Genomic DNA, 26,247 nt, shown 5'->3' on the forward strand with positions numbered 1-26,247 from the left:
ATCCCATCTCAGATTTCATGGCCTCAAGCCATTTTGCAGAATCTGGGCTCATCATCGCTTCCTCATAGTTCGTAGGTTCGTCATGGTCAAGTAACATGACCTCCAGAACAGGATTACCGTACCACTCTGGTGTGGATCTTACTCTGGTTGACCTACGAGGTTCGGTAGTAATTAACTTGATCTGAAGTTTCATGATAATCATCATTGGCTTCCTCACTAATTGGTGTAGGTGTCACAGGAACCGGTTTCTATGATGGACTACTTTCCAATAAGGGAGCAGGTACAGTTACCTCATCAAGTTCGACTTTCCTCCCACTCACTTCTTTTGAGAGAAACTCCCTCTCTAGAAAGGATCCATTCTTAGCAACAAATGTCTTGCCTTCGGATCTGTGATAGAAGGTGTACCCAACAGTCTCCTTTGGGTATCCTATGAAGACACATTTCTCTGATTTAGTTCGAGCTTATCAGGTTGAAGCTTTTTCACATAAGCATCGCAGCCCCAAACTTTAAGAAACAACAACTTTGGTTTCTTTCCAAACCATAGTTCATAAGGCGTCGTCTCAATGGATTTACATGGTGCCCTATTTAACATGAATGCAGCTATCTCTAAAGCATAACCCCCAAATGATAGCGGTAAATCAGTAAGAGACATCATAGATCGCACCATATCTAGTAAAGTATGATTACAATGTTCGGACACACCATTACGCTGTGGTGTTCCGGGTGGCGTGAGTTGTGAAACTATTCCGCATTGTTTCAAATGAAGACCAAACTCGTAACTCAAATATTCTCCTCCACGATCAGATCGTAGAAATATTATTTTCTTGTTACGATGATTTTCCACTTCACTCTGAAATTCTTTGAACTTTTCAAATGTTTCAGACTTATGTTTCATCAAGTAGATTGCTACCTCTTGAGTATTGCGTTGGTTTTCCCTTGAAGAGGAAAGGGTGATGCAGCAAAGTAGCGTAAGTATTTCCCTCAGTTTTTGAGAACCAAGGTATCAATCCAGTAGGAGATCACGCTCAAGTCCCACGCACCTACACAAACAAATAAGAACCTCGCAACCAACGCGATAAAGGGGTTGTCAAGCCCTTCACGATCACTTACGAGAGTGAGATTTGATAGATATGATAAGATAATATTTTTGGTATTTTTATGATAAAGATGTAAATTAAAATAAATGGAAAAGGAAATAACTAAGTGTTGGAAGATTAATATGATGGAAGATAGACCCGGGGGCCATAGGTTTCACTAGTGGCTTCTCTCAAGAGCATAAGTATTACGGTGGGTAAACGAATTACTGTCGAGCAATTGATAGAATTGAGCATAGTTATGAGAATATCTAGGTATGATCATGTATATAGGCATCACGTCCGCGACAAGTAGACCGAATTGATTCTGCATCTACTACTATTACTCCACACATCGACCGCTATCCAGCATGCATCTAGAGTATTAAGTTCATAAGAACAGAGTAATGCTTTAAGGAAGATGACATGATGTAGAGGGATAAACTCATGCAATATGATATAAACCCCATCTTTTTATCCTCGATGGCAACAATACAATATGTTCCTTCCTGCCCCTGCTGTCACTGGGAAAGGACACCGCGAGATTGAACCCAAAGCTAAGAACTTCTCCCATTGCAAGAAAGATCAATCTAGTAGGGCAAACCAAACTGATAATTCGAAGAGACTTGCAAAGATAAACCAATCATGCATAAAAGAATTCAGAGGAGATTCAAATATTGTTCATAGATGAACTTGATCATAAACCCACAATTCATCGGATCTCAAGAAACACACCGCAAAAGAAGATTACATCAAATAGATCTCTAAGAAGATCGAGGAGAACTTTTTATTGAGATCCAAAGAGAGAGAAGAAGCCATCTAGCTAATAACTATGGACCCGTAGGTCTGAATTAAACTACTCACACATCACCGGAGAGGCCATGGAGTTGATGTAGAGGCCCTCCGTGATCAATGCCCCCTCCGGCGGAGCTCTGGAAAAGGCCCCAAGATGGGATCTCTCGGGTACAGAAGGTTGCGGCGGTGGAATTAGGTTTCGTGGTGCTCCTGGATGTTTGGGGGTACGTGGATATATATAGGAGGAAGAAGTACGTCGGTGGAGCAGCGGAGGGACCACGAGGGTGGAGGGCGCGCTAGGGGGGTAGGCGCGCCCCCCTGCCTCGTGCCTTCCTCCCTTGTTTCTTGACGCCCACTCTAAGCCTCCTGGATCACGTTTGTTGAGAAAATCACGTTCCTGAAGGTTTCATTCCGTTTGGACTCCGTTTGATATTCCTTTTCTTCGAAACCCTAAAATAGGCAAAAAAAACAGCAATTTGGGCTGGGCCTCCGATTAGTAGGTTAGTCTCAAAAATGGTATAAAAGTGTAAAATAAAGCTCATTAACATCCAAAACAGATAATATAATAGCATGGAGCAATCAAAAATTATAGATACATTGGAGACGTATCAAGCATCCCCAAGCTTAATTCATGCTCGTCCTCGAGTAGGTAAATGATAAAAAGAAGAATTTTTGATGTGGAATGCTTTCTAACATATTTCTCAATGTAATTTTTCATTATTGTGGCATGAATGTTCAGATCCGAAAGATTCAAGATAAAAGTTTAATATTGACATAGAAATAATAATACTTCAACCATGCTAACTAAGCAATTATGTCTTCTCAAAATAACATGGCCAAAGAAAGTTATCCCTACAAAATCATATAGTCTGGCTATGCTCTATCTTCACCACACAAAATATTTAAATCATGCACAACCCCGATGACAAGCCAAGATATTGTTTCATACTTTTGATGTTCTCAAACTTTTTCAATCTTCACGCAATATATGAGCGTGAGCCATGGATATAGCACTATGGTGGAATAGAATGGTGGTTGTGGAGAAGACAAAAAGGAGAAGACAGTCTCACATCAACTAGGCGTATCAACGGGCTATGGAGATGCCCATTAATAGATATCAATGTGAGTGCGTAGGGATTGCCATGCAACGGATGCACTAGAGCTATAAGTATATGAAAGCTCAACAAAAGAAACTAAGTGGGTGTGCATCCAACTTGCTTGCTCACGAAGACCTAGGGCATTTTGAGGAAGCCCGTCATTGAAATATACAAGCCAAGTTCTATAATGAAAAATTCCCACTAGTATATGAACGTGATATCATAGGAGACTCTCTATATGAAGAACATGGTGCTACTTTGAAGCACAAGTGTGGAAAAAGGATAGTAGCATTGTCCCTTCTCTCTTTTTCTGTCATTTTATTTTCTTTGGGCCTTCTTTTTTTTGGCCTCTTTTCTCTTTTTTTATTTTTTTATTTTTCGTCCGGAGTCTCATCCCGACTTGTGGGGGAATCATAATCTCCATCATCCTTTCCTCACTTGGGACAATGCTCTAATAATGATGATCATCACACTTTATTTACTTACAACTCAAGAATTACAACTCAATCCTTAGAACAAAATATGACTCTATGTGAATGCATCCGGCGGTGTACCGGGATGTGCAATGATGCATGAGTGACATGTATGAAGAATTATGAATGGTGGCTTTGCCACAAATACGATGTCAACTACATGATCATGCAAGCAATATGACAATGATGAAGCGTGTCATAATAACAGAACAGTGGAAAGTTGCATGGCAATATATCTCGGAATGCTATGGAAATGTCATAATAGGTAGGTATGGTGGCTGTTTTGAGGAAGGTATATGGTGGGTGTATGATACCGGCAAAAGTTGCATGATATTAGAGCTAGCAATGGTGAAAGGGTGAGAGTGCGTATAATCCATGGACTCAACATTAGTCATAAAGAACTCACATACTTATTGCAAAAATCTATTAGTTATCGAAACAAATTATTACGTGCATGCTCCTAGGGGGGTAGATTGGTAGGAAAAGACCATCGCCCGTCCCCGACCGCCACTCATAAGGAAGACAATCAATAAATAAATCATGCTCCGACTTCATCACATAACGGTTCACCATACGTGCATGCTACTAGAATCACAAACTTCAACAGAAGTATTTCTCAAATTCACAACTACTCAACTAGCATGACTCTCATATCACCATCTCCATATCTCAAAACAATTATCAAGTATCAAACTTCTCATAGTATTCAATGCACTTGTATGAAAATTTTATTATTGCCATGTTGTTCTAAAGGACTCTCAAAATAATATAAGTGAAGCATGAGAGAACAATAGTTTCTATAAAATAGAACCACCATCGTGCTCTAAAAATATATAAGTGAAGCACTAGAGCAAAAACTATATAGCTCAAAAGATATAAGTGAAGCACATAGATTATTCTAATAAATTTCAAATCATGTGAGTCTCTCTCAAAAGGTGTGTACAGAAAGTATGATTGTGGTAAACTAAAAAGCAACGACTCATATCATACAAGACGCTCCAAGCAAAACACATATCAAGTGGTGAATAAAAATATAGCTCCAAGTAAAGTTACCGATGAACGAAGACGAAAGAGGGGATGCCTTCCGGGGCATACCCAAGCTTAGGCTTTTTGGTGTCCTTGAATTTTACCTTGGGGTGCCATGGGCATCCACAAGCTTAGGCTCTTGCCACTCCTTGTTCCATAATCCATCAAATCTTTAGCCAAAACTTGAAAACTTCACAACACAAAACTCAAAATAGAAAATCTCATGAGCTCCGTTAGCGAAAGAAAACAAAACACCACTTCAAGGTACTGTAATGAACTCATTCTTTATTTATATTGGTTTTAAACCTACTGTATTCCAACTTCTCTATGGTTTATAAACTCTTTTACTAGCCATAGATTCATCAAAATAAGCAAACAACACAAGAAAAACAGAATCTATCAAAAACAGAACAGTTTGTAGTAATCTGTAGCTAATGCAAGTTCTGGAACCCCAAAAATTCTAAAATAAATTGCTGGACGTGAGGAATTTATCTATTAATCATATGCAAAAATAATTAACTAAATATCACCTTCCAAATAAAAATGGCAGCGATTCTCGTGAGCGCTAAAGTTTCTGTTTTTTACAGCAAGATCAAAAGGACTTTCCCCAAGTCTTCCCAACGGTTCTACTTGGCACAAACACTAATTAAACATAAAAAACACAACCAAAACAGAGGCTAGATAAATTATTTATTACTAAACAGGAGCAAAAAGCAAGGAATAAAAATAAAATTGGGTTGCCTCCCAACAAGCGCTATCGTTTAACGCCCCTAGCTAGGCATAAAAGCAAAGATAGATCTAGGTATTGCCATCTTTGGTAGGCAATCCATAAGTGGCTCTCATAATAGATTCATATGGTAATTTAATTTTCTTTCTAGGAAAGTGTTCCATTCCTTTCTTTAATGGAAATTGGAATTTAGTATTCCCTTCCTTCATATCAATAATTGCACCGATCGTTCTAAGGAAAGGTCTACCAAGAATAGGACATGAAGGATTGCCATCTATATCAAGAACAATGAAATCTATGGGCACATAGTTCCTATTTGCAACAATAAGAACATCATTAATTATTCCCATAGGTTTTTTAATAGTGGAATCCGCAAGGTGCAAGTTTAAAGAACAATCATCAAAATCACGGAAACCTAGCAAATCACATAAAGTTTTCAGAATCGTGGAAACGCTAGCACCCAAATCACACAAAGCATAACACTCATGATCTTTAATTTTAATTTTTATTGTAGGTTCCCACTCATCATAAAGTTTTCTAGGGATAGAAACTTCCAACTCAAGTTTTTCTTCATAAGATTGCATCAAAGTATCAACGATATGTTTAGTAAAAGCTTTATTTTGACTATAAGCATGAGGAGAATTTAGCATGGATTGCAACAAGGAAACACAATCTATTAAAGAGAAATTATCATAATTAAATTCCTTGAAATCCAAAATAGTGGGTTCATTGATATTTAAAGTTTTAACCTCTTCAATCCCACTTCTAACAATTTTTGCATCAAGATCTAAAAACTCAGAATTTTTGGAACGCCTTCTAGGTAAAGGTGGCTCATCTTCAGTCCCATCATTATCAAGATTCATATTGCAAAACAAGGATTTAATAGGAGGCACATCAATAACTTTTAGATCTTCATCCTTATTATCATAGAAATTTTCCGGCTTAGCGGCCATCTTATTAACTAAGGTGGCCTGCTTATTCGAAACTTCAGCAATTAATTTTTCGAGATGAGCAATCTGAGATTTCAAACCATAAAGTTCTTTAGACATATCATCGAGCTCTTTATTCATATAAACCATAAAGATTCTTTGTTCCTTAAGCTCGTTCCTAAAGAAATTATTATGCTCAAATTGTAAAGCCATAAAACTCCTGATATTGCTTTCAATCTCTTCTAACCTTTTAAGGTGAAGATCACCAAATCCAGGTAGAGTCATCGTGACAAGCAAGCAATCCAACACACAAGCAAACAAGAAACGGGCAAAAGAGGCGAATAGGGAAAGAGAAGGGGAACGGGGAGAGAGGGAGAGAGGAAAAGAGGGCGAATAAAACGGCAAGGGTGAAGTGGGTGAGAGGAAAACGAGAGGCAAATGGCAAATAATGTAATGCGGGGGATAAGAGTTTGTGATGGGTACTTGGTATGTCTTGACTTGGTAATGGCGCCAAAAATGACTCGTTGTTGGGAGTCAAATCTTGACTTGACTTGGCGCGAATCTACCCGGCAACAGCACCAGAAATCCTTCTTACTACCTCTTGAGCACTGCGTTGGTTTTCCCTTGAAGAGGAAAGGGTGATGCAGCAAAGTAGCGTAAGTATTTCCCTCAGTTTTTGAGAACCAAGGTATCAATCCAGTAGGAGATCACGCTCAAGTCCCACGCACCTACACAAACAAATAAGAACCTCGCAACCAATGCGATAAAGGGGTTGTCAAGCCCTTCACGGTCACTTACGAGAGTGAGATCTGATAGATATGATAAGATAATATTTTTGGTATTTTTATGATAAAGATGCAAAGTAAAATAAATGGCAAAGGAAATAACTAAGTGTTGGAAGATTAATATGATGGAAGATAGACCCGGGGGCCATAGGTTTCACTAGTGGCTTCTCTCAAGAGCATAAGTATTACGGTGGGTAAACGAATTACTGTCGAGCAATTGATAGAATTGAGCGTAGTTATGAGAATATCTAGGTATGATCATGTATATAGGCATCACGTCCGCGACAAGTAGACCGAAACGATTCTGCATCTACTACTATTACTCCACACATCGACCGCTGTCCAACATGCATCTAGAGAATTATGTTCATAAAAACAAAGTAATGCTTTAAGGAAGATGGCATGATGTAGAGGGATAAAATCATGCAATATGATATAAACCCCATCTTTTTATCCTTGATGGCAACAATACAATACGTGCCTTGCTGCCCCTGCTATCTCTGGGAAAGGACACCGCAAGATTGAACCCAAAGCTAAGCACTTCTCCCATTGCAAGAAAGATCAATCTAGTAGGCCAAACCAAACTGATAATTCGAAGAGACTTGCAAAGATAAACCAATCATACATAATAGAATTCAAAGGAGATTCAAATATTGTTCATAGATAAACTTGATCATAAACCCACAATTCATCGGATCTCAACAAACACACCACAAAAGAAGATTACATCGAATAGATCTCCAAGAAGATCGAGGAGAACTTTGTATTGAGATCCAAAGAGAGAGAAGAAGCCATCTAGCTAATAACTATGGACCCGTAGGTCTGAAGTAAACTACTCACACATCACCGGGGAGGCCATGGAGTTGATGTAGAGGCCCTCCGTGATCAATGCCCCCTCCGGCGGAGCTCCGGAAAAGGCCCCAAGATGGGATCTCTCGGGTACAAAAGGTTGCAGCGGTGGAATTAGGTTTTCATGGTGCTCCTGGATGTTTGGGGGGGTACGTGGATATATATAGGAGGAGGAAGTATGTTGGTGGAGCAACGGAGGGCCCACGAGGGTGGAGGGCGCGCCCCCTGCCTCGTGCCTTCCTCCCTTGTTTCTTGACGCCCACTCCAAGTCTCCTGGATCATGTTTGTTGAGAAAATCACGTTCCCGAAGGTTTCATTCCGTTTGGACTCCGTTTGATATTCCTTTTCTTCGAAACCCTAAAATAGGCAAAAAAAAACAACAATTTGGGTTGGGCCTCTGATTAGTAGGTTAGTCCCAAAAATGATATAAAAGTGTAAAATAAAGCCCATTGGCATCCACAATAGATAATATAATAGCATGGAGCAATCAAAAATTATAGATATGTTGGAGACGTATCATAGATATACCCATATCAGTTCAAATTATCTGTGAAGGTGAGAAAATAACGATACCCGCCGCGAGCCTCAATATTCATCGTACCACATACATCAGTATGTATGATTTCCAACAAATCTGTTGCTCGCTCCATAGTTCCGGAGAACGGCGTTTTAGTCATCTTGCCCATGAGGCATGGTTCACAAGTACCAAGTGATTCATAATCAAGTGATTCCAAAAGTCTATCAGAATGGAGTTTCTTCATGCGCTTTACACCAATATGACCTAAACGGTAGTGCCACAAATAAGTTGCACTATCATTATCAACTCTGCATCTTTTGGCTTCAACATTATGAATATGTGTATCACTACTATCAAGATTCATTAAAAATAGACCACTCTTCAAGAGTACATGACCATAAAAGATATTACTCATATAAATAGAACAACCATTATTCTCTGATTTAAATGAATAACCGTCTCACATCAAACAAGATCCAGATATAATGTTCATGCTCAACGCTGGCACCAAAGAACAATTATTCAGGTCTAAAACTAGTCTCGAAGGTAGATGTAGAGGTAGCATGTCGACAGTGATCACATCGACTTTGGAAACATTTCCCACGCGCATCGTCACCTCGTCCTTAGCCAATCTTCGCTTAATCCGTAGTCCCTATTTCGAGTTGCAAATATTAGGAACAGAACCAGTATCAAATACCCAGGTGCTACTGCGAGCTTTAATAAGGTACACATCAATAACATGTACATCACATATACCTTTGTTCACCTTGCCATCCTTCTTATACGCCAAATACTTGGGGCAGTTCCGCTTCCAGTGACCAGTCCCTTTGCAGTAGAAGCACTCAGTCTCAGGCTTAGTTCCAGACTTAGGTTTCTTCTCTTGAGCAGCAACTTGTTTGCCGTTCTTCTTGAAGTTCCCTTTCTTCTTCCCTCTACCCTTTTTATTGAAACCGGTGGTCTTGTTGACCATCAACACTTGATGCTCCTTCTTGATTTCTACCTCCGCAGCTTTTAGCATTGCGAAGAGCTCAGGAATCGTCTTATCTATCCCTTGCATGTTATAGTTCATCATAAAGCTCTTGTAGCTTGGTGCCAGTGATTGAAGAACTCTGTCAATGACACTATCAACACGAAGATTAACTCCCAGTTGAGTCAAGTGATTATGGTACCCAGACATTCTGAGTATATGTTCACTGACAGAACTATTCTCCTCCATCTTAGCATGATAGCATTATTAGCGACGGCAAAAGTGGTCATTAATACTATATTGTGGGTGTTATTGCCTTGGGATTGACGACGACACACCATCCCATCGTTACAAGAATGACAACCACAAAAGGTGTGTGGTCGTTATAGTATTAACGATAGCGCCTACAACGACCGGCAAATTGTGGTCATTAATGACCTTTAGCGACCACAATCCGACCTTTAACGACCACATATAACGTAGTAAAAAATCATTTTCCTAGTATGACTTGTTCTTTTCTCCATTATCCCATTCCAACAACTCTTGGACCCGGTTTTCTTCCTCTTTTGCCTACAGTCAAGGTCATGTCATCTAAATTTATACATAGACTGTTTGCTTCCCCTCTGTGCCATAGCCATCATCGACGTACGCCCCAGTCTAGCCTTATGGACAGAGTAGGCACTGTAGCTACAGTATGCTATACTGTAGCTACAGTCAACGAAGAAAACACTATCCACATCACAGGCCATGCCCCTGGTAGCCTGGGGCCTGGCTACACCCCTGCTTCCCCTAGTATTTAGCATAAATGTGCAAGCTAAAAAGAAGGGGAAGGAGCACCCAAGAACAATAGGAATGGGAGGCATCGGAAAAACACAAAACTAGATCTCTCCTCTGTTAGGAGGGTATATCTAGAAAGCTCATGCTTTCCTTGATGTTCCCATTCATACTATTCTTGGACACTCTCATTCTTCTTCTTCCTAGACCTCCTGCCACAACTAACTCTAGAAACTTGAGAACTTAGTAGAGCATCTTGAGTTGTTGCACGATAGCACTGGAGTATATACATAGATAGAGGTGCATAGTTATTGGTGTAGGTCTTTATATGAGTTATGCACACATCTACATGGTGCACCATGGGACACAGCAGTAAGTGATAGTGTGGCCATGGAACCTGAGTGCTTTGTTCTTGAGACACATGGAACGTGTGTTGTAATGGTGGACCAACACTTGTGGTTGTAGGGAGTTGATCTTCTTCAATTTCTTATATATCAGCATATCCAAAAACCCAACAGTTTAACAAAGCCATGATGTGATAATTTAGGAAATGGGAAAGAAAACGTGGCCACATTCATCATTCATGTATGAAAAATGTAGACTGTCGCATCTGAGGTAACTACCATTATCATTTGATTGGCGCCTAGAAGATGAATACCCATGTAGTGCAGTAACAGTGATGCTCAATCTTTCTCTACTCACTACCCAATAAATTCTTCAAAAAGCAAAACTCTACCCAATAATTGATGGGAAAGGAAAAAAACTAGAAAACCAAGCAAAGTGTACTACGAGGAAGTATCATGTTCAAATACAATCCCGTGGAGGAAAAGAAATTTCTTATACTGTATAATCCATGCTAAACTCTTTCATGTCTGTTCAGCATGCTTGAAGAGGCATCTTCTGCTAAAAAACTTTTCCTAGAGAGAACACAGAGCCAAATACGTCTTCCTAGTGCCACTTAATTTCCTTTTTTTGTTACATATATGTTTTTTATTTGCACACACCATGATGACCGTAGTGTCAAGGTATTCCTTTCCAAGCTGAAGGAACATTGTGAAGGAAGTATTCAACATGCAGGTAGTTAAATGAAGTTAGATAATATTAACCGTGTGTTTGGACTCTCCTTTACAACAATTTATATCTTCTTCTTTTTTATAAAAGGGAGAACTTTACTACACCATGGACTGCATCCAAAGCACACAAGTGTATATTATTTTACTTAATGGAATGTAAATGGGCTTCTTTGTTTAGTGTGATCTCAATAAGTTAATTTTGGGACTATAGGTCCATTTGAAACTAATAAAGGAAGGTGAACACAATTTAGTATTTGTTTACATGGGTTTACTAAAAACTGTTATTGAACACCCTTGGCACAATTTTATAGAGGTTGTGCATGTATATGTGCAGGCCAAAGGAAAAAGGTAAAGAGCATCCACAGACAATATGAAAGCTGGTTTGTAGATAAGGTCAAAGTCGGTTTGAGTTCAGAGCATTGAAAGTGTTGTTCATTTATTTTAGTTTGGTAGTTATAGTTTTGGAACTAATGAAGAAAGGTGGACGCTACTTACAACTGATTTCATGGGTTAATCAAAATTCAAAACCAGTACTGAACAACCTTAATCACACAGTATTAAAGATGTTGTACATGTGTATGTGCAAGCCAAATGGAAGAGAAGGAGCATCTAAGAAGATTATGAATGTGACATGCATTAAGAAAAATACAATGTTATATCTCAACTCCAAATTGTAGTGGAGGAAAAAGAATTATAGTTTTCCTCGTGTCCTTTGATTCTAAATGTGTCCTCCTTCCGACTCACTATTGAGACCCCTCACAGCCATCCATGTAGGATTGTTTGTTCTCTTTTTTCTTTTGTAAGGAGGATTATTTTTAACCAAGTAAATTATACGAGCAAAAAGTAAGAGGAAGGAGAACCTAAGATCCATAGGAATGGGAGGCATCAGAAACATCAGACCATTTCTCCCCTCCAATACTAGAGGAGGCATTACAGTTGATTTTCTTCATGTTCCCATTCCTACACCTCTTAGACCCACTTCTTTCTCTTCCCTGCTCGTGCTTCTTGTGTACGAGTACAAGATTTCTTATTTGGAAGTGTGGATCGTCGAACAATTTATAGAGATAGTTGATGTACCACATACTGGCATCCATTGTCCAAGTGACATGTTGTGAACAATGAAGTTCACGTGGGGTGGTGCATTGAGGGCACACACAAATGCAAGTTGGTTATATATGGTTTATTAGAAACATTACAACTGCCCCCGCAAAAAGAAAACATTGCAATTGCGCGGTTTTCCAGCCCTCTCAGACCACTAGCAATTTCAGCCATCGGATCCACCGTAGTCAGATACTCTTCCAATCCTATACAGAGCGCTACACATCATAGCTCGATGCTCTCATAATGACAGCTTCTATTTAATTTGGCCTAATGGGCTCACGTGTGTACATCCTTCTCCGTTCACTAGATTGGTAGAGGGGGGAAACAATGCCCTTGTTTTGTCCGCCCAAGTGCAGCCTTTGAGTGACGCAAGCGACAAGGTCGCGAGATGGTGGCAGGGAAAGCGAACCATCGGTTGTCGATTGGAATCCACTCGCCGTCGATTGACTGATTGAGGAAGTGAATCATACACACCATTAATGGCAATTGATGTGCACCACTCACAGGTCAATTATCATGTCGATCCATGCTTTTCCTGTACTCCATGCCTAATGCTTTTAGGTGCTCATTTTCTTTATCTTCCTTACTCGCCATTTCTTCCTCGTCATCTATATGTGGATAACATTTTGCTCAGATACTTATGCAAGCAAAAAGGAAGATGAAGGACCACATTGGGAAGACACTCAAACAAATTTTGACCCTTGAATATAGAGGGGAGAAGAGCCTGGGCTCTCCTCAATGTTACAAATTGAAAAAAATGTTTGCGAATTCAAAAGATGTTCATGGTGTTTGTGAACTTAAAAATGTTCATGATTTTATAAATATGTTCATGGATTCCAAAAATGATTGTGAATTTGGAAACTGGTCACGAATTCAGAAACATGTTGAATTTGAAAAGAATGTTCGCGAAAAGACAATCACAAATTGAAAAAATGCTCATCAATTTTAAAAGTGTTCGCAAATGTGATAAATTTTTGTGAATTTGAAAAAACATTCACAAATTAAAAAGTGAAAATAAAATTATAAAGGGAGAATAAAAACAAAAAACATAAAAGGAAAGAAATGGAGGACAACAAAGAACAAAAAGCCAAAAGAAAACCTGAAAACCAGGGCAGAAAAATAAAAAAAAAAGGATCAAAACAAAAAATAAAATACCAAAGAAAAGCAAAATAACAAAAAAGAATACCGAAGAATAGAAAAAGAATAAAGAATGGAAAAACCGGAGGGAAGGTTCAGAACCTTCCCAAAATCAGACAGAATGTTGTGAAAACTACCTTTTTTTAGCAACAGTGAAAACTACCTAATGGGCCGGCCCAAGAGTGCGCTCGCCGTAGGCGAGCACTACATACTGCTCGGAGCGTGCGATATATAGCCGTCCCATAACGAGTGTTTCGATTACGAGCAGTCGTAGTGGCTTTCCCTGCGATGCGTCGAACTCGCTCTCCCCTTTCTTGCTTCCTTAAAACTCTTGTGCTGTATTTGGATGGTTGTATTTTCATTATTCAGTTAGTGGAAGGGGTTATGCTCGGTTGGAAAAAATGTGCTATTGAATTTCAACCCCACAATCCCACCACCTTCCAGTTTTATCTGGCTAATTGTTACTTTCATATCCCCCCAAAATAAGGTGTGTAATATTTTAAAAAAACTAAGTTCTATTCCCTATATGTGGAGTGAAATTTTTCACATCTATTTCTCACGCCACATCGAATGGACCGCTCCCGCATACACACACACGCATACGGCGAAAACGAAAAATGGCGACCGCGACGGGGAAGAAAATGCAGAGGCACAGGGAGAAACAGGCAGGTCACCACCACAGCACGGCAGAATCGAGAGGAGAGCGAAGGGAACCAGAATGCAGATCGCCTCACTCTTCTTTTCCACTTGTCCCATGTTTGCATTGCATTGCAGACACATCCTGAGGTGGAAAGAAGGCGTGCGTGTTATCACCATATCGCCGGGATGTGGCTCAGCTTCGCCACGGCCGGAGGAGCTTGCTGACATGGCCGCCCGCCGCTGCGAGGAAGGAGACGACAGAGTCCATAAAGCGTCCAAAAGGGCTGGCCACAGGACCACAGGCCCGATGTGGCTCTCCTTCCTTCTTCAGACCTCACCACAAGATGAGATTATGATGAAGATACTTATGCCAGATGGACATACACTTGGCCAACACTTGCTCACCAGAACATCATCACCACCATCTCCAGTTCCAGAATTCAAGATGAACTCCGTTTACCGGCGACGGTTTCGGGTTGGGATTACCTCCCAAGCTTTACTGCACCACTGACTCCCATATCAGAGAAAGTCTGGGCTCTGGAGCAAGCTCCGCTCAGCTCTGGGCTCAGTGTTAGCCTCCTAGCCGAATGCAAGTATGCCTGAAGATTGTTAGTCTCTTAACCAAAAAGGAGAGAAGGATTTGCAGAGGTGAGCTCTGAATCTGAGTGATGTTGATGGTCCTGCTCTTTAGGAAGAAAGAGCGTTTGTTTCTTCTTCATTCAACTGGAGCAATTTTGATTCTCCACTGTGGTAGTAACAAGTGTTTCAGACTTTCAGTACAGCAGGACCCGACATCGGTCCCTTGACCTAAATACCGACGAGGGCGTATGGCAAACATACAGCTGAATATATACAACAGCCAAAAAAAATCATTGTAGGGTGACAGGACAAAAAGAAAGAAAAAGAAGAAGAAAAAAACATCTGATCTACAGGATTGCTTTGCTTTGCTTTGCTCATGGCGAAAGAGCCGCCCTCGCGTACGCCGCCGGTAGAGACAGAAACTTCTTCGCCTTGCCCACGTAAGCCCGCTTGGTGAAGTTGTTGTAGTCGTTCGCCTCGATGGCGTCCAGGATCTGCCTGTACAGCCACAGCGATGCCAGGACCTGCGAGGAAACAACAGTCCCATGGTACTTGAGTCAACAATGCTTGCAATACATATTTTTCAATGATAATTTTCTTTTTTTCCCCCGCAAAAAAAAAATCTTATTTTGTTTGACAGCATCTCAAAGTGCAGGATTCTGTAGCCTCTCTTACCGGCCATCTGCTCGCAGAGTCTAGATGCATGACACCCTTCTCGGCCTCATCAAAGAAGAGCCTGGCGCGCTGGATTTGGCCCTTCATGAACCTCCTCCATTTATCCGTCACTTTCCCTCTGAATATGTCCTCTTCTGTCAGACCCGCCTGTGCCAGTTCGTCCAGTGGAAGGTATATTCTCCCCCTCCTTGAGCTGCAATTTTCATCCATAAAGACAAAAACATTAGATTACAAACTTACAAACAAATAACAACAAAATATTCTGAACAGTGACAGGTTGGTTAGCCTGATAGATACAAGAAGAGTAAAATACACTAGTCGTAGTTGCAGCTTAAAAAATGATGCCTTACTTGGTACGTTTTACACAAGATTTCAAAGGACAGAGTGTTTAATGTATTAGTATTAGTTTACACATCCAAAACTTACTGAGACAGGAATCCACATGGCTTGTAATAATGGAGTAAAAATTGGTGCTTACTCTTCTCCTACATCTCGGAGGATGTTTGTGAGCTGGTTGGCAATGCCAAGGGCCAGTGCGGCATTGTACACGCTCTCTGCTGAGGCCTTTGAGTCCGGAGCAATCCCCATCACCGGTACCGTCATGAGACCGACAGTGCCAGCGACGTAGTAGCAGTAGAGGTAAAGCTCGTCAAAGGTCATATACCTCGATTTCCAAAGGTCAAGCCTCATCCCTTCAATCATATCTCTGAACGGCTGTAAAGAAAAGAGATTATGATGTTACTATCCAATAACTTCTATCTGACGGAGTTTCATAAATTCTACAGTAACTTCTTCGGCTTATCTTACCTGGATATCAATTGGAAACTTTGACGCCGTGTCAGAGAGGGCTGCGTCGTACATATCATATGGGCGGCCTTCGAAGAGATCCTCTAATCTCTTCTCCCACCGATCCAGCGCCTTGGGCGTGATGTAAGATGAGTTAGGGCCATCCACTAGCTCATCAGTTCTCCTGCACCATACTGCAAAAACAAAAAAGTGGAAAGCGTCAGTTACGAATCAGTAAGGCCAGAAGCAAAATTTTCATATTCAGTTTCATGAACTGCAGTAATAATAACTAAAACTGCAATTCAGACGTACCATAGATCGCCCAAACGGCTTTGCGCCTTTCAGGAGTCATAAGCTGTGTGCCTGCCACAAGAACAAACATCTGTGAGAAACTAAAGACCATAAAGATCGATTTTCAGATGAGATCCTATCTAGACTCATAGCAATAGAGGATGATTTCTCACAAGATTGGAGATCCAAGTGGAAAAAGGAGAACAAAACTAGAATAAAGATAGAAGTACATGAGCTTAAAATCAAGCCCATGCATCTCCACATCATGTCAACCCGACCAAACATGCCTAGCCCCATCCGAGAAAGCTATAACTAATTAATATCACCAGTGGTTCTCAATCCCCACGACGTGGACGACTAACTGAACACTCCCTTTTACTGATTGCTTCCCTGAGATTGGCCAAGATATGCATGGCACGTAGCACCCACGTGCACCATCTTTACCTACCAAAGTCGGCAGATCCGATCGGCTTTTATATCCGTGTGTGTGCTACAGTTGCTGGTTAGACTCTAGATACGCTTCAGGCAGCTGGTTGCCTGCCTGACAGTCATCCTCCCGTGAGGATTCTGGAGCAGAAGAGCTGCTGCTCAGGTAGTGGGAGCACAGTATTTTCTATGCGATGATGGAATATCACGAACGATCTTTTATTTGTCGATCCATCCTACGGTTAAATTACTCGTTGCAATTTTGGACTGAATGTGGTGAGACGGATGGTTCAGCTACTGGTGTCATCAGAGTTGCAGAGTAGTGAGTGCGTGAGGGGGCTGGCTCACCGAGGTAGAAGGTCTTGGCGTACTCGGCGCAGACCTCGCCGCAGCGGTCGTAGGCGTCGCCGAGGAGGCCCCAGCCGAGCTCGGCGTCGCCCTCCTGCTCCAGCTGCTCGTCCCGCCAGCGGCGGCGCCGGCCGGCGTCGGCCTCCCGCGCCGCCCGGCGCCCCTGCAGGTCCTCCACCAGCGCGGCCTGCCGCAGCACCACCTCGTACACCGCCTCCTCCGTGGCCGTCCGCGCCGCCACCAGGCTGGCCCTCGGCGCCGCGCCGCCCCGCCTCCACGCCGCGGCCGGGAGCAGGCCCCGCTGGGCCTGGTCGGCCGGGTGGGGGTGGAGGAGGAAGGCGCGCGCGTGCGGCCTGCAGGACGTGTACACGGCGGAGGATCCCGCCATCGGTTGCGCTCGCCCGCTCGCCCGGACGGGTGGATTGGTTTTGGTGGGACGAGAGAGAGGCGAGCTGCCTGCTGCCCCGTGTGCTCGTGTTGGGTTGGGTTGGGTGGTGGAGCAAAAGGGTGTGGGGCTGGGCTTTTAAATGGGCGCTCCAGCTTTTCACCAGTAGCCGTGGACGTGGCCCCGCGAAGCCCAACCAACACTTTCCACTCTAGAGCAGCCGCCCTCCTTCTCTCGGCTACCACTCTGAAAAATAAAAATTCCAAATGCGACGGCCATTTTACCCTGGAAAATGTTCTTGGCAGTTGGCGCCAGCTACTGGATGCGGATGGTAAAGAATCCGTCAATCTCAACCGGAAAATGAAGACACGACTTGGTAGTCTACGCCCTGCGTCGTGCACATTATTTTTACCGGCGCTCGTCGAATCGACTGCTACCTTTTTACATAGATAGTGCTGGAGGTGGTTCATTTCTTCTTCATCCCGAGTCCCTCGGTTACTTCGCAAATATTTGTCTTCGAACAACGGCTTTTACCTGGCCTCCTACATTCCATTTCAAAATAAGCTTGTTGATAGTGCCGCGATGCTCGACATGTCCCGCGATGGTTGCTTCGGTGTCGTCCAATTATCGTTTACTATATTTAATTACGTAATTTTCCTCTTCTCTCTTGTAAATAGATGGAGACCCTTTGGGCTCCAACTTTGAAGAAGAAAAAACTTTACCTAGTCGAACCGTATCCTTTCCACATGGTCATCTAGGACCACAAGGCATGGACGGTGTTACATTCATCCATCTTCCGGCTCCACAAGACTACGATCATATATGCCTCTAAACGGTGGTTTTGTTATCATTTCGCATGTTGATCACACAACGAAATGTACCAACGGTTCGTGAAGCATCAGGCTTACTAGACATCGCAAGGCTAGGACGAAATCGCTGATCATCAACCATCAAAGAACCATACATATCAAAGACTATATTACCTGCTAAAAGTAACATGTGCATCTTTGAGATTGAAGAAGCAAGTAATCAACATTTTTTACACAAAGTGAGATACTTAGGCCTTATATAATGCAAAGTGCTTAGAAGAGGTGCTTAAAGAGATAAACACTTTCTTGTTAAGCATCAATGCTTATATTTATAAAGGGCAAAGCAGACGCATAACCAGGCACCCTTTCTAAAGAAATAAACGCTCATGTTTGAGAAAAATTCGATTTGTTTTACCAAACATCTTGCCTAAGCATCTTGCATGATACAAAGCCTAATGGGAGCCTAATACGACTCCATCGAGTTAATCATTTGGCCTGCCCTGGCACGTCATGCATGTGGCGTGGAGGCGACAAGGCGCCGTCGTCACGTGGAGGCAGCGCGAATATGCCCCCCGGCCACGAAAATTCTACACTTACGGACCCTCAGCTACGGACCCATATCTACGGACGTACGTGTCCAACAGTGCTAATCTTCTCCCAGGGTGGGGACCACGTGATTTTCAATCTCCTGTTGCCAAATCAGTCCGTAGGCGCTAATCCGTAATAGTACTCCCCCGGCCATGTATGCATGCTGCATCGTTCGTGGCGGTCTTAACCTCTTGATCCATCGGCCAATTTGTCACTTGTAATATGTTATTACTGCCCACTACACTTAACTAACCTGTGACCGTTACGTGTAGCATGTGTATATTGTGTGCGACAAATACTAAACTCCAGGAGGCCACCTTCCGACACGACGCGGAATCCTCACCTCCCAAGATTCCCTCTATAGCAATCTGAGTAGAAGAAAAAGATTCTCTCTAGCTGACAATCTTTTTTTTTTACATCAGTACAGACACAAGTGTTCATATACACGCGCATACACTCACCCCTATGAACGCACACACGCACACTCTACCCCTATGAGCACCTATGAGAGACTGAGCCGGCATATTATCTTGATATTTACGAAGTCACCGTAGGCGCCTCGTCGTCGACGGGAACGTCTCCTCCCACTGAAAGCGCATCGCCGAAAATCCTAAAATAAATCCAAAAATAATGCGAGCACTAGGATTTGAACCCTGGTGGGTTAGGGATACCACTGTCCACCTAACCAACTCAATCACAGGTTGATTCTCTAGCTGACAATCTTTACTTATATATTCTATCTATTTCCGAAAATGGATTTTGGAGGCCTCCATTTGCAATTTTCAAAATTCATCAAAATTTATATTTCTATGTTTGTTTTTTTTTGAAAAGAATATAGATATACATGGAGGCATAACACACATGTGTGTAAATTTTAAGGACGAAATATGTTGAGATGAGGGATGAGCAAAAAAACAACAAATATTGGGCTGTTAAGTGTTAACACATGATATTATTCATCCTCAAAGTCCATCAATTTGTTTTTTATTTTGTGAACAGGTCGCATTTCAAGGCTTTGAATTTTTACACAACATGCACATCACATCCTTGTATGCTTGTACATTCTTTTCAGATTTTTTTGAAACTGAAAAGTTTGATTTTTCTTCTCTTTTTTCCAACATTCCGGCCTCCATGGAGGCCGAGCTCCAAAATGCCCCACTCATCTATCTCATGTAGAGTAGTTAAAGAACAAATTATGTGATGCATTATACTCAGATTCCATTGTCCTAAAATTATGGGTGGTTGGAATTAAATTAGAAAACGTGTAAATGGGAGAAGACGTCTAGTACAATGGGAGAAATCCTGTATCTTTCATATTAAGAGATAATCTCTTAGTTAAAATAAGGCAAAGTCCCCTTTTGGTTTCTCTTTTGCTATTTCAATTAAGTGTGTTGATAATTACGTGAGGGGTGGGACGACATGTTGGTTGTGTTTCTTTTTCTCATGCTACAAAGAGTTGTCGCGCGCACACCCCTCCTTCATGGTGGTGTTACTCCGATGTCACTAGAAATATGGTACTAGAGGCTTTGACATATGCTTTGAAATTAATGAACATTTCAATTTTCATGAATCATATATTGAGCATTGGCCCAATATTCATAACATCAAGTACCTGCTAGTTAGTACTGCTAATTATTGATCTGCTTTTTGATCTAGTGGCCAAAGCGGTGCCCGTCGGCCTTTTACATGTTGTTTAATTTATGTCTTTTTTTCTCTCCTTGCAGATGTTGTGTCCCTCTCATTCGCATCCAGTTGCCACCATTGTCATTATATGATCCACACCTATCTATTATACTATTAAAGCAATATGAATTCTTTGGTATAGGATTTTATGAAGTAAACGTATGCTTCTGTTTCTTTCACACAAAGGTTTTGCACATTAGATAATTTGGTGTAGGATTGTTCTTGATCTTATGCATTTGCCCATTGATTTCTAAAGGGTCACGTTCTTAAGCACTGGAGGGGTGGCTATGTAGTGATGGGTTGCATAGTGAACTGATTTTCTAAACGGATTGGAAGATCCGGCCATATAGGGGAGGAGAAACGGTGCCGCTACTCACACTATGATGGTTGGGAGATGAGCGCATAGAGCTTTGCTGCACCTATGAAAATTAGTTATGAAAATTAAAGTAAGGGATTAATTGGCAGCATTTTATTAGAGGGGAGAGGGGTGCAACCTAAAATTCAGGGGGTGGGGAGATTGATGTGAGCAAGACATGTACTTACGTAAGACAATTTTAGTAGCTATTCTGTGGGTGTAGGATTTTCGGAGCGCATAATAGCCGGGTTTATGTCTTTGTTTCTGTATTTTTTTTCGCACTATGCCTCGCTCATCTGCATCCAGGGGACACAATTTCCTCTATAGGATCCACATTCCTACAATGACGGCTCAATTCATATGTTGGCCTATGGTAGCTTGGGGAAGGAGGGGGCCATTGCCCCTACCCCTCAAAGTAAAAAGAAAAAAGAAAAAAATCGGCACCCTTCTGGATCATGTTCTTTCCTCATTTAGCACCACATAAATACTTCTCATGACCCCTGACAAGATTTCACGGCTCATCGTAAATCAAGACATTTTGTAGCCACCCATGACAAAGCGAAGACATCATGCACAACACATGGTTCTTTTCCACTTTTTTGCGTGTCAAAGAAATTGGTGTGATTGTTCCTAATCTTACTTATTGATTTGCCCACCTGCAAGTGTTCTTAATCACCAACGTGAGCTACTAGCTAGGTAGCTAAAGATACTGAGCAATGATATGGTTGAGAAAAAAATGGATGGACATGTTTCTGTTTGGTCGCGCTCTAGTCTGTGCGGGAGTTCCCACTTTCTCTCTAACTACATGCAATGTCTCTGTGATGGACATCTTTGTACTCATGATTTTCTGAAAAAAACGTTGGTCCGAATTGGCATACTGTAGGTTGTGTTGACGCGTGAAATGAAAGCTATATAATGGCACACTTTTAATCCATGTGGTGCGCACACCATGGTTGATGGAGCATCGGCAGTGGGCTATGCCACGTTGCTGGTCGCCGTCTCTCTATCTGGCCATCTCGCTAGTGTCCAACTTACTTTTTCTTCCGTGCTTGTTCTTTCAAAGAAGAAGAAGAAGCCGAGAACGACTTATCAAAGACTGAGTCCTCGTCTAAAACATAAGCAAGAAGTGGTGTTGTTCCTTCTCGATCCACACAAAAGGCAGTGTCAAAGCTACCACTGAATAGAGTGGTAAAATGAAAAGTGTTGAAGTCGTCGTCATCACTGCTCGTGGGTTGATTTGCCATTAACATTTTCGGGCCGAATTCTTCTTCAATTTTCCCTTAACATTTTCCTTTGCAATTCCCCTCTTCCATTTCAAAAAATGGAAAATCACAGGAGAGCAACACATCCGTGTGAGGACTCTTCTGCGACGGTGATCCGCTGTACGTTGCGTTGCTTTCGGTCGCCGGACAGTAGGTAGCTCCCAAAATAAAGCGAATCAGCAATGAACTGGATTTTGCAAGTGATATCAGTGGTTTGGTCGATGAGGTTACTGCCGTTTGGACGCCAGGACACACACACACGCAGTACAACACAACAGTAACTAATCGAAACAAATTACTAATAATAAACAATGTCGCATGCCTGCAGACAAGGTTTTGTGTCGGGAAAGGATTGGCCGGAGCACGCGCGAGTCTAGGAGCGGTCGCAACCATTGTGTTAACAATGGTGTTACCATCACACTCGGCTATAGCGGACTAATTCATGTGCATGTTTAGCCAATCGAGTCTAGGAGTAATCGTCAGCATGCATCGATCTCACTCGGCTTGATTAGCAGGCCGTCATTCCCTACTTGTTTTAACCCAGCGTTGGATCGACAGCGACTAGAGCGAGCGTGACACCATCAACAGGGCTGGCTGGCTGGCTGGCTGGCTGGCTGGCTTCTAGAACCGCTTTCAATTGACACTTGTTGACACGGCCTCTCAATCTAGCTAGTGGAATACTCCTGTATTAATTAGTACAGTAGTTCCCACAATAGTAACGTGGCAGGATGTAGCACTATCAATTAAGATTGTCCATCTAAAAAAGAGACCTTTTACGGTACATCAGCTCAATGTAGACCGTTCATTTCTATCGTTCGACGGTTCAGATGTTACAATACTACTCTAGATTTCCGGTAGTATATTAACTAAACAAAGGTGTTTTGGGTAGTTAACAATGCTACGCTATCGGCGGCAGCGAGATCGCCGTGCCTTTCGTGTTACCCTCGAGCCTACAAAATTTGGAGTGGGTCGCCGACGGAGACGACGAAGGCGAGGGCGTCGCCCCGGCCGCATGCCTCCGTCCTGGTCCGTGGCTAGATTACCGGGTCTATGGTGTTCCCATCGAACCTCTGGAATCTGGAGCAGAGTCGCTGACATGGAGACGACGCCGTCGCTCCGGCCGCATGACCCCGGCCTTGTCCAGTCGGTCTCATGAATGAACTTGCAGATACTAGAATACGAGGCCATATCATGGCAAGTACTCCACTCTGTTTAACACTCCACCAACTAGCTAATTACGTGGCTACATGCTACAATTGCTAGCTAGTTCGTGCCGCCGTCGGCAGCATGCAGGCAGGGTAGGCTGCAATTTTTGGCAGCGTTGAGTACTTAGTTGACGGTGCGCTGGGAGGAGTGCAGGCGGTGTCGGGATGGCAGAGCTCCTGAGAGCTCCAGCCTGCAGGCAAGCTTTGGAATGGCCAAGAACATGGGGCGGGACCTGGCCGTCATTGGGGGCGGAGGGCTGCAGCGGCGTCTATCGTCTGCGGTTTGTCTAATAATTAATTAGAGGAAACATAATTTTACTAATACTCCCTCCATTCCACAATATAGTGCTTCCTCTATCTCCGTGTTTCAACTTTAATCGTAAATTTAACTATTAAGACCAATTGCGGCGGAGGCAAAAATTATATCAGTGAATTCGTATTCGAAAGAAGTTTTCAATTATATAATTTTTTCTCCCGTCGCAGTTGGTCTCGTTGGTTAAATTTATGGTCAAAGTTGGACCTCGGGAAGTGCGGGCGCACTATATTTTGGAATGGAGGGAGTATGTCCTTAAGCCAAAATCTGACCGCTTCATACTGACCATTGGATTAACTTAATACTATCTGGTATGTTGAGTAGTATAATGTACCGTAAAAAGTCCCTAAAAAAGGAACCACAATATCTAGCGAACGTATCATGGCAAATTATGTTTGAAGAGGTAAGTTTTGCCAGACGAAAGTTTGTATGTTTTTTTATAGAAGAATAAAGATTGTATACGCTCATCAAAAACAAGATATTAATATTTACCACATTTATCATTAACAAGTATGCTCTTACATTGTATAATTGTATAATCATCTTTATGTGAGTTGACGTATGTTTGGACAAAACGTAATCGATGGTCAGCCATATCGAAGGAACCATATAGATCAAGTGAGAGACTATATTGTCTGCTAAAATAAGTACTATGTACATTTTGAAATCGAAGAAGCAAGTAACCAATATGTTTTAAACCAAGTGAACTCAATGGCTACAATAAGAGCATAATTAATACTCCCTCCGTTTCTAAATATAAATCTTTTTAGAGATTTTAATATGGACTACATATGAAGCAAAATGAATAAATTCACACTTTAAACTACGTCTATATACATTCGTATGCAATCAATATTGAAATCTCTAAAAAAATTATATTTAGAAACGGAGGGAGTACGATTCAGTCGAGCTAATCATTTTGGCCTGCCATGCAAGGTGATGCATGTGGTGTGGAGGCGACAAGGCGCCGTCGTCACGTGGAGGTACAACGAATATGCCCCCCCGGCCATACATGCATGCACGATGCATCGTTCGTGGCGGTCAATCTGTCACTTGTAGTACAGTACATTATATTACTGCCTACACGCACTTAATTAACATCTCACCATAACTCCCTTCGTTCTAAATTACTCGTCACAGAAATAGATGTATTTAGAACTAAAATACATCTGGATACATCCATACCCATAACAAGTAATTCGAAACGGAGGAAGTACATGTCAACATGTGTATATTGTGTGCGACAAATACTAAACTCCGGGAGGCCACGTTCCGACACGCCGCGGAATCTCAGCTCCCAAGATTCCCTCTCTATAGCTAGCAATCTGAGAAGAAGAAAAAAATCCTCTAGCTGAAAAATCTTTTCTTGTAAACCATGTTATACAATGGATCACTGGTAGAAAAAGGGTCTATAGTCCTGGTTCGTAAGAGTCTTTAGTCCCGGTTCCTGAACCGGGACTAAAGTATCGGTACTAATGCCCTGTACCTTTAGTCCCGGTTCAATCCAGAACCGGGACTGATGGGCCTCCACGTGGGCAGTGCGCAGAGCCCAGGCAGGAGACCCTTTGGTCCCGGTTGGTGGCACCAACCGGGACCAATAGGCATCCACGCGTCAGCATTTCTGTGGCTGGGATTTTTGTTTTTTTTTTTGAAAGGGGGGGGGGGGTTTGGGGGTTTCGGGGGGTTAATTTAGGTGTTTCATATATTGTGTTAGCTAGCTATAATTAATAGAGAGAAGTGTCCTCTCTTACGTCCGTGCTTGGTCGACGCTATGTATTATACATACGTATAGAGAGGACTAGACACGCTAGTTAGCTAGTAAGCAAACGAAGGAAACAGAAGATTGTCATGAACATATATGCATACAGAGAGAAGTGATATCGACCACCTCTCCTTCTCCGAGAGATTGGTCGAACAATAAGTTCTCGTATATCTATCCGACACTACCGGCTACATATATACAATAATTATCTCTTATAAATATAATCATACGGACTCATGGTCCACATAGTATTCTCCGTCTTCAGCGATCACTTGGTCAAGAAAGAATGCCGCCAATTCCTCAGTGGGATCTCAGTGTTACCTTTAGCAGTTATTAGTTTCACGATCCTAAAATTATGGGTAGATGAAACTTAATTAGAAAACGCGTAAATGGGAGAAGACATCTAGTAGTACAATGGGAGAAATCCTACCTGGAAATTCTTGCTTAGAAGAAATCTCGAAATCCTGGTGCACAGATTAAAAGGCGGCAAAGTAGCAAGACTATAAGCCTGGACTGAAGTTAACTTTTGATTTCTCATGTTGCCTAAAGCTGGGACTGGCTGAGTATTTTCCTTTTTCTGTTTGTATATACTTTTATTTAATGAAAATTTAACCATAGAACTATTGTTCTACGGTCATTGCCTCAAAAAAAAAAAGCACAATGGGAGAAATGCCTTATCTTTCATATTGTTCTACGGTCTCCGCTGCCACTACCAATATGGTGCTAGAGGCTTTCACACATGCTTTGAAATTAATGAACATTTGGAATTTTTCGGAATCATATAGTGAGCATTGGCCCAATATTTCTAACATCAACTA

General features: G+C 42.0%; 1 protein-coding gene across 1 annotated transcript; it reads right to left on the minus strand.

Annotated features, from left to right (window-relative positions):
* Positions 1–14,633: 14,633 nt before the first annotated feature.
* On the minus strand, positions 14,634–17,521 carry LOC125507111 (phytoene synthase 2, chloroplastic-like). Its single transcript, XM_048671798.2, has 6 exons — positions 17,068–17,521; positions 16,315–16,365; positions 16,024–16,196; positions 15,695–15,930; positions 15,217–15,409; positions 14,634–15,065 (listed from the first exon to the last, which is right to left on the minus strand). The coding sequence occupies exons 1-6, from the start codon at positions 17,453–17,455 to the stop codon at positions 14,916–14,918; spliced, it is 1,191 nt and encodes a 396-aa protein (XP_048527755.2). The 5' UTR covers positions 17,456–17,521; the 3' UTR covers positions 14,634–14,915.
* Between the last annotated feature and the right edge of the window lie 8,726 nt (positions 17,522–26,247).

The sequence above is a fragment of the Triticum urartu genome, chromosome 5A (assembly GCF_056163025.1).
Source record: "Triticum urartu cultivar PI428250 chromosome 5A, HENAU_Tu73, whole genome shotgun sequence".
NCBI lineage: Eukaryota > Viridiplantae > Streptophyta > Magnoliopsida > Poales > Poaceae > Triticum > Triticum urartu.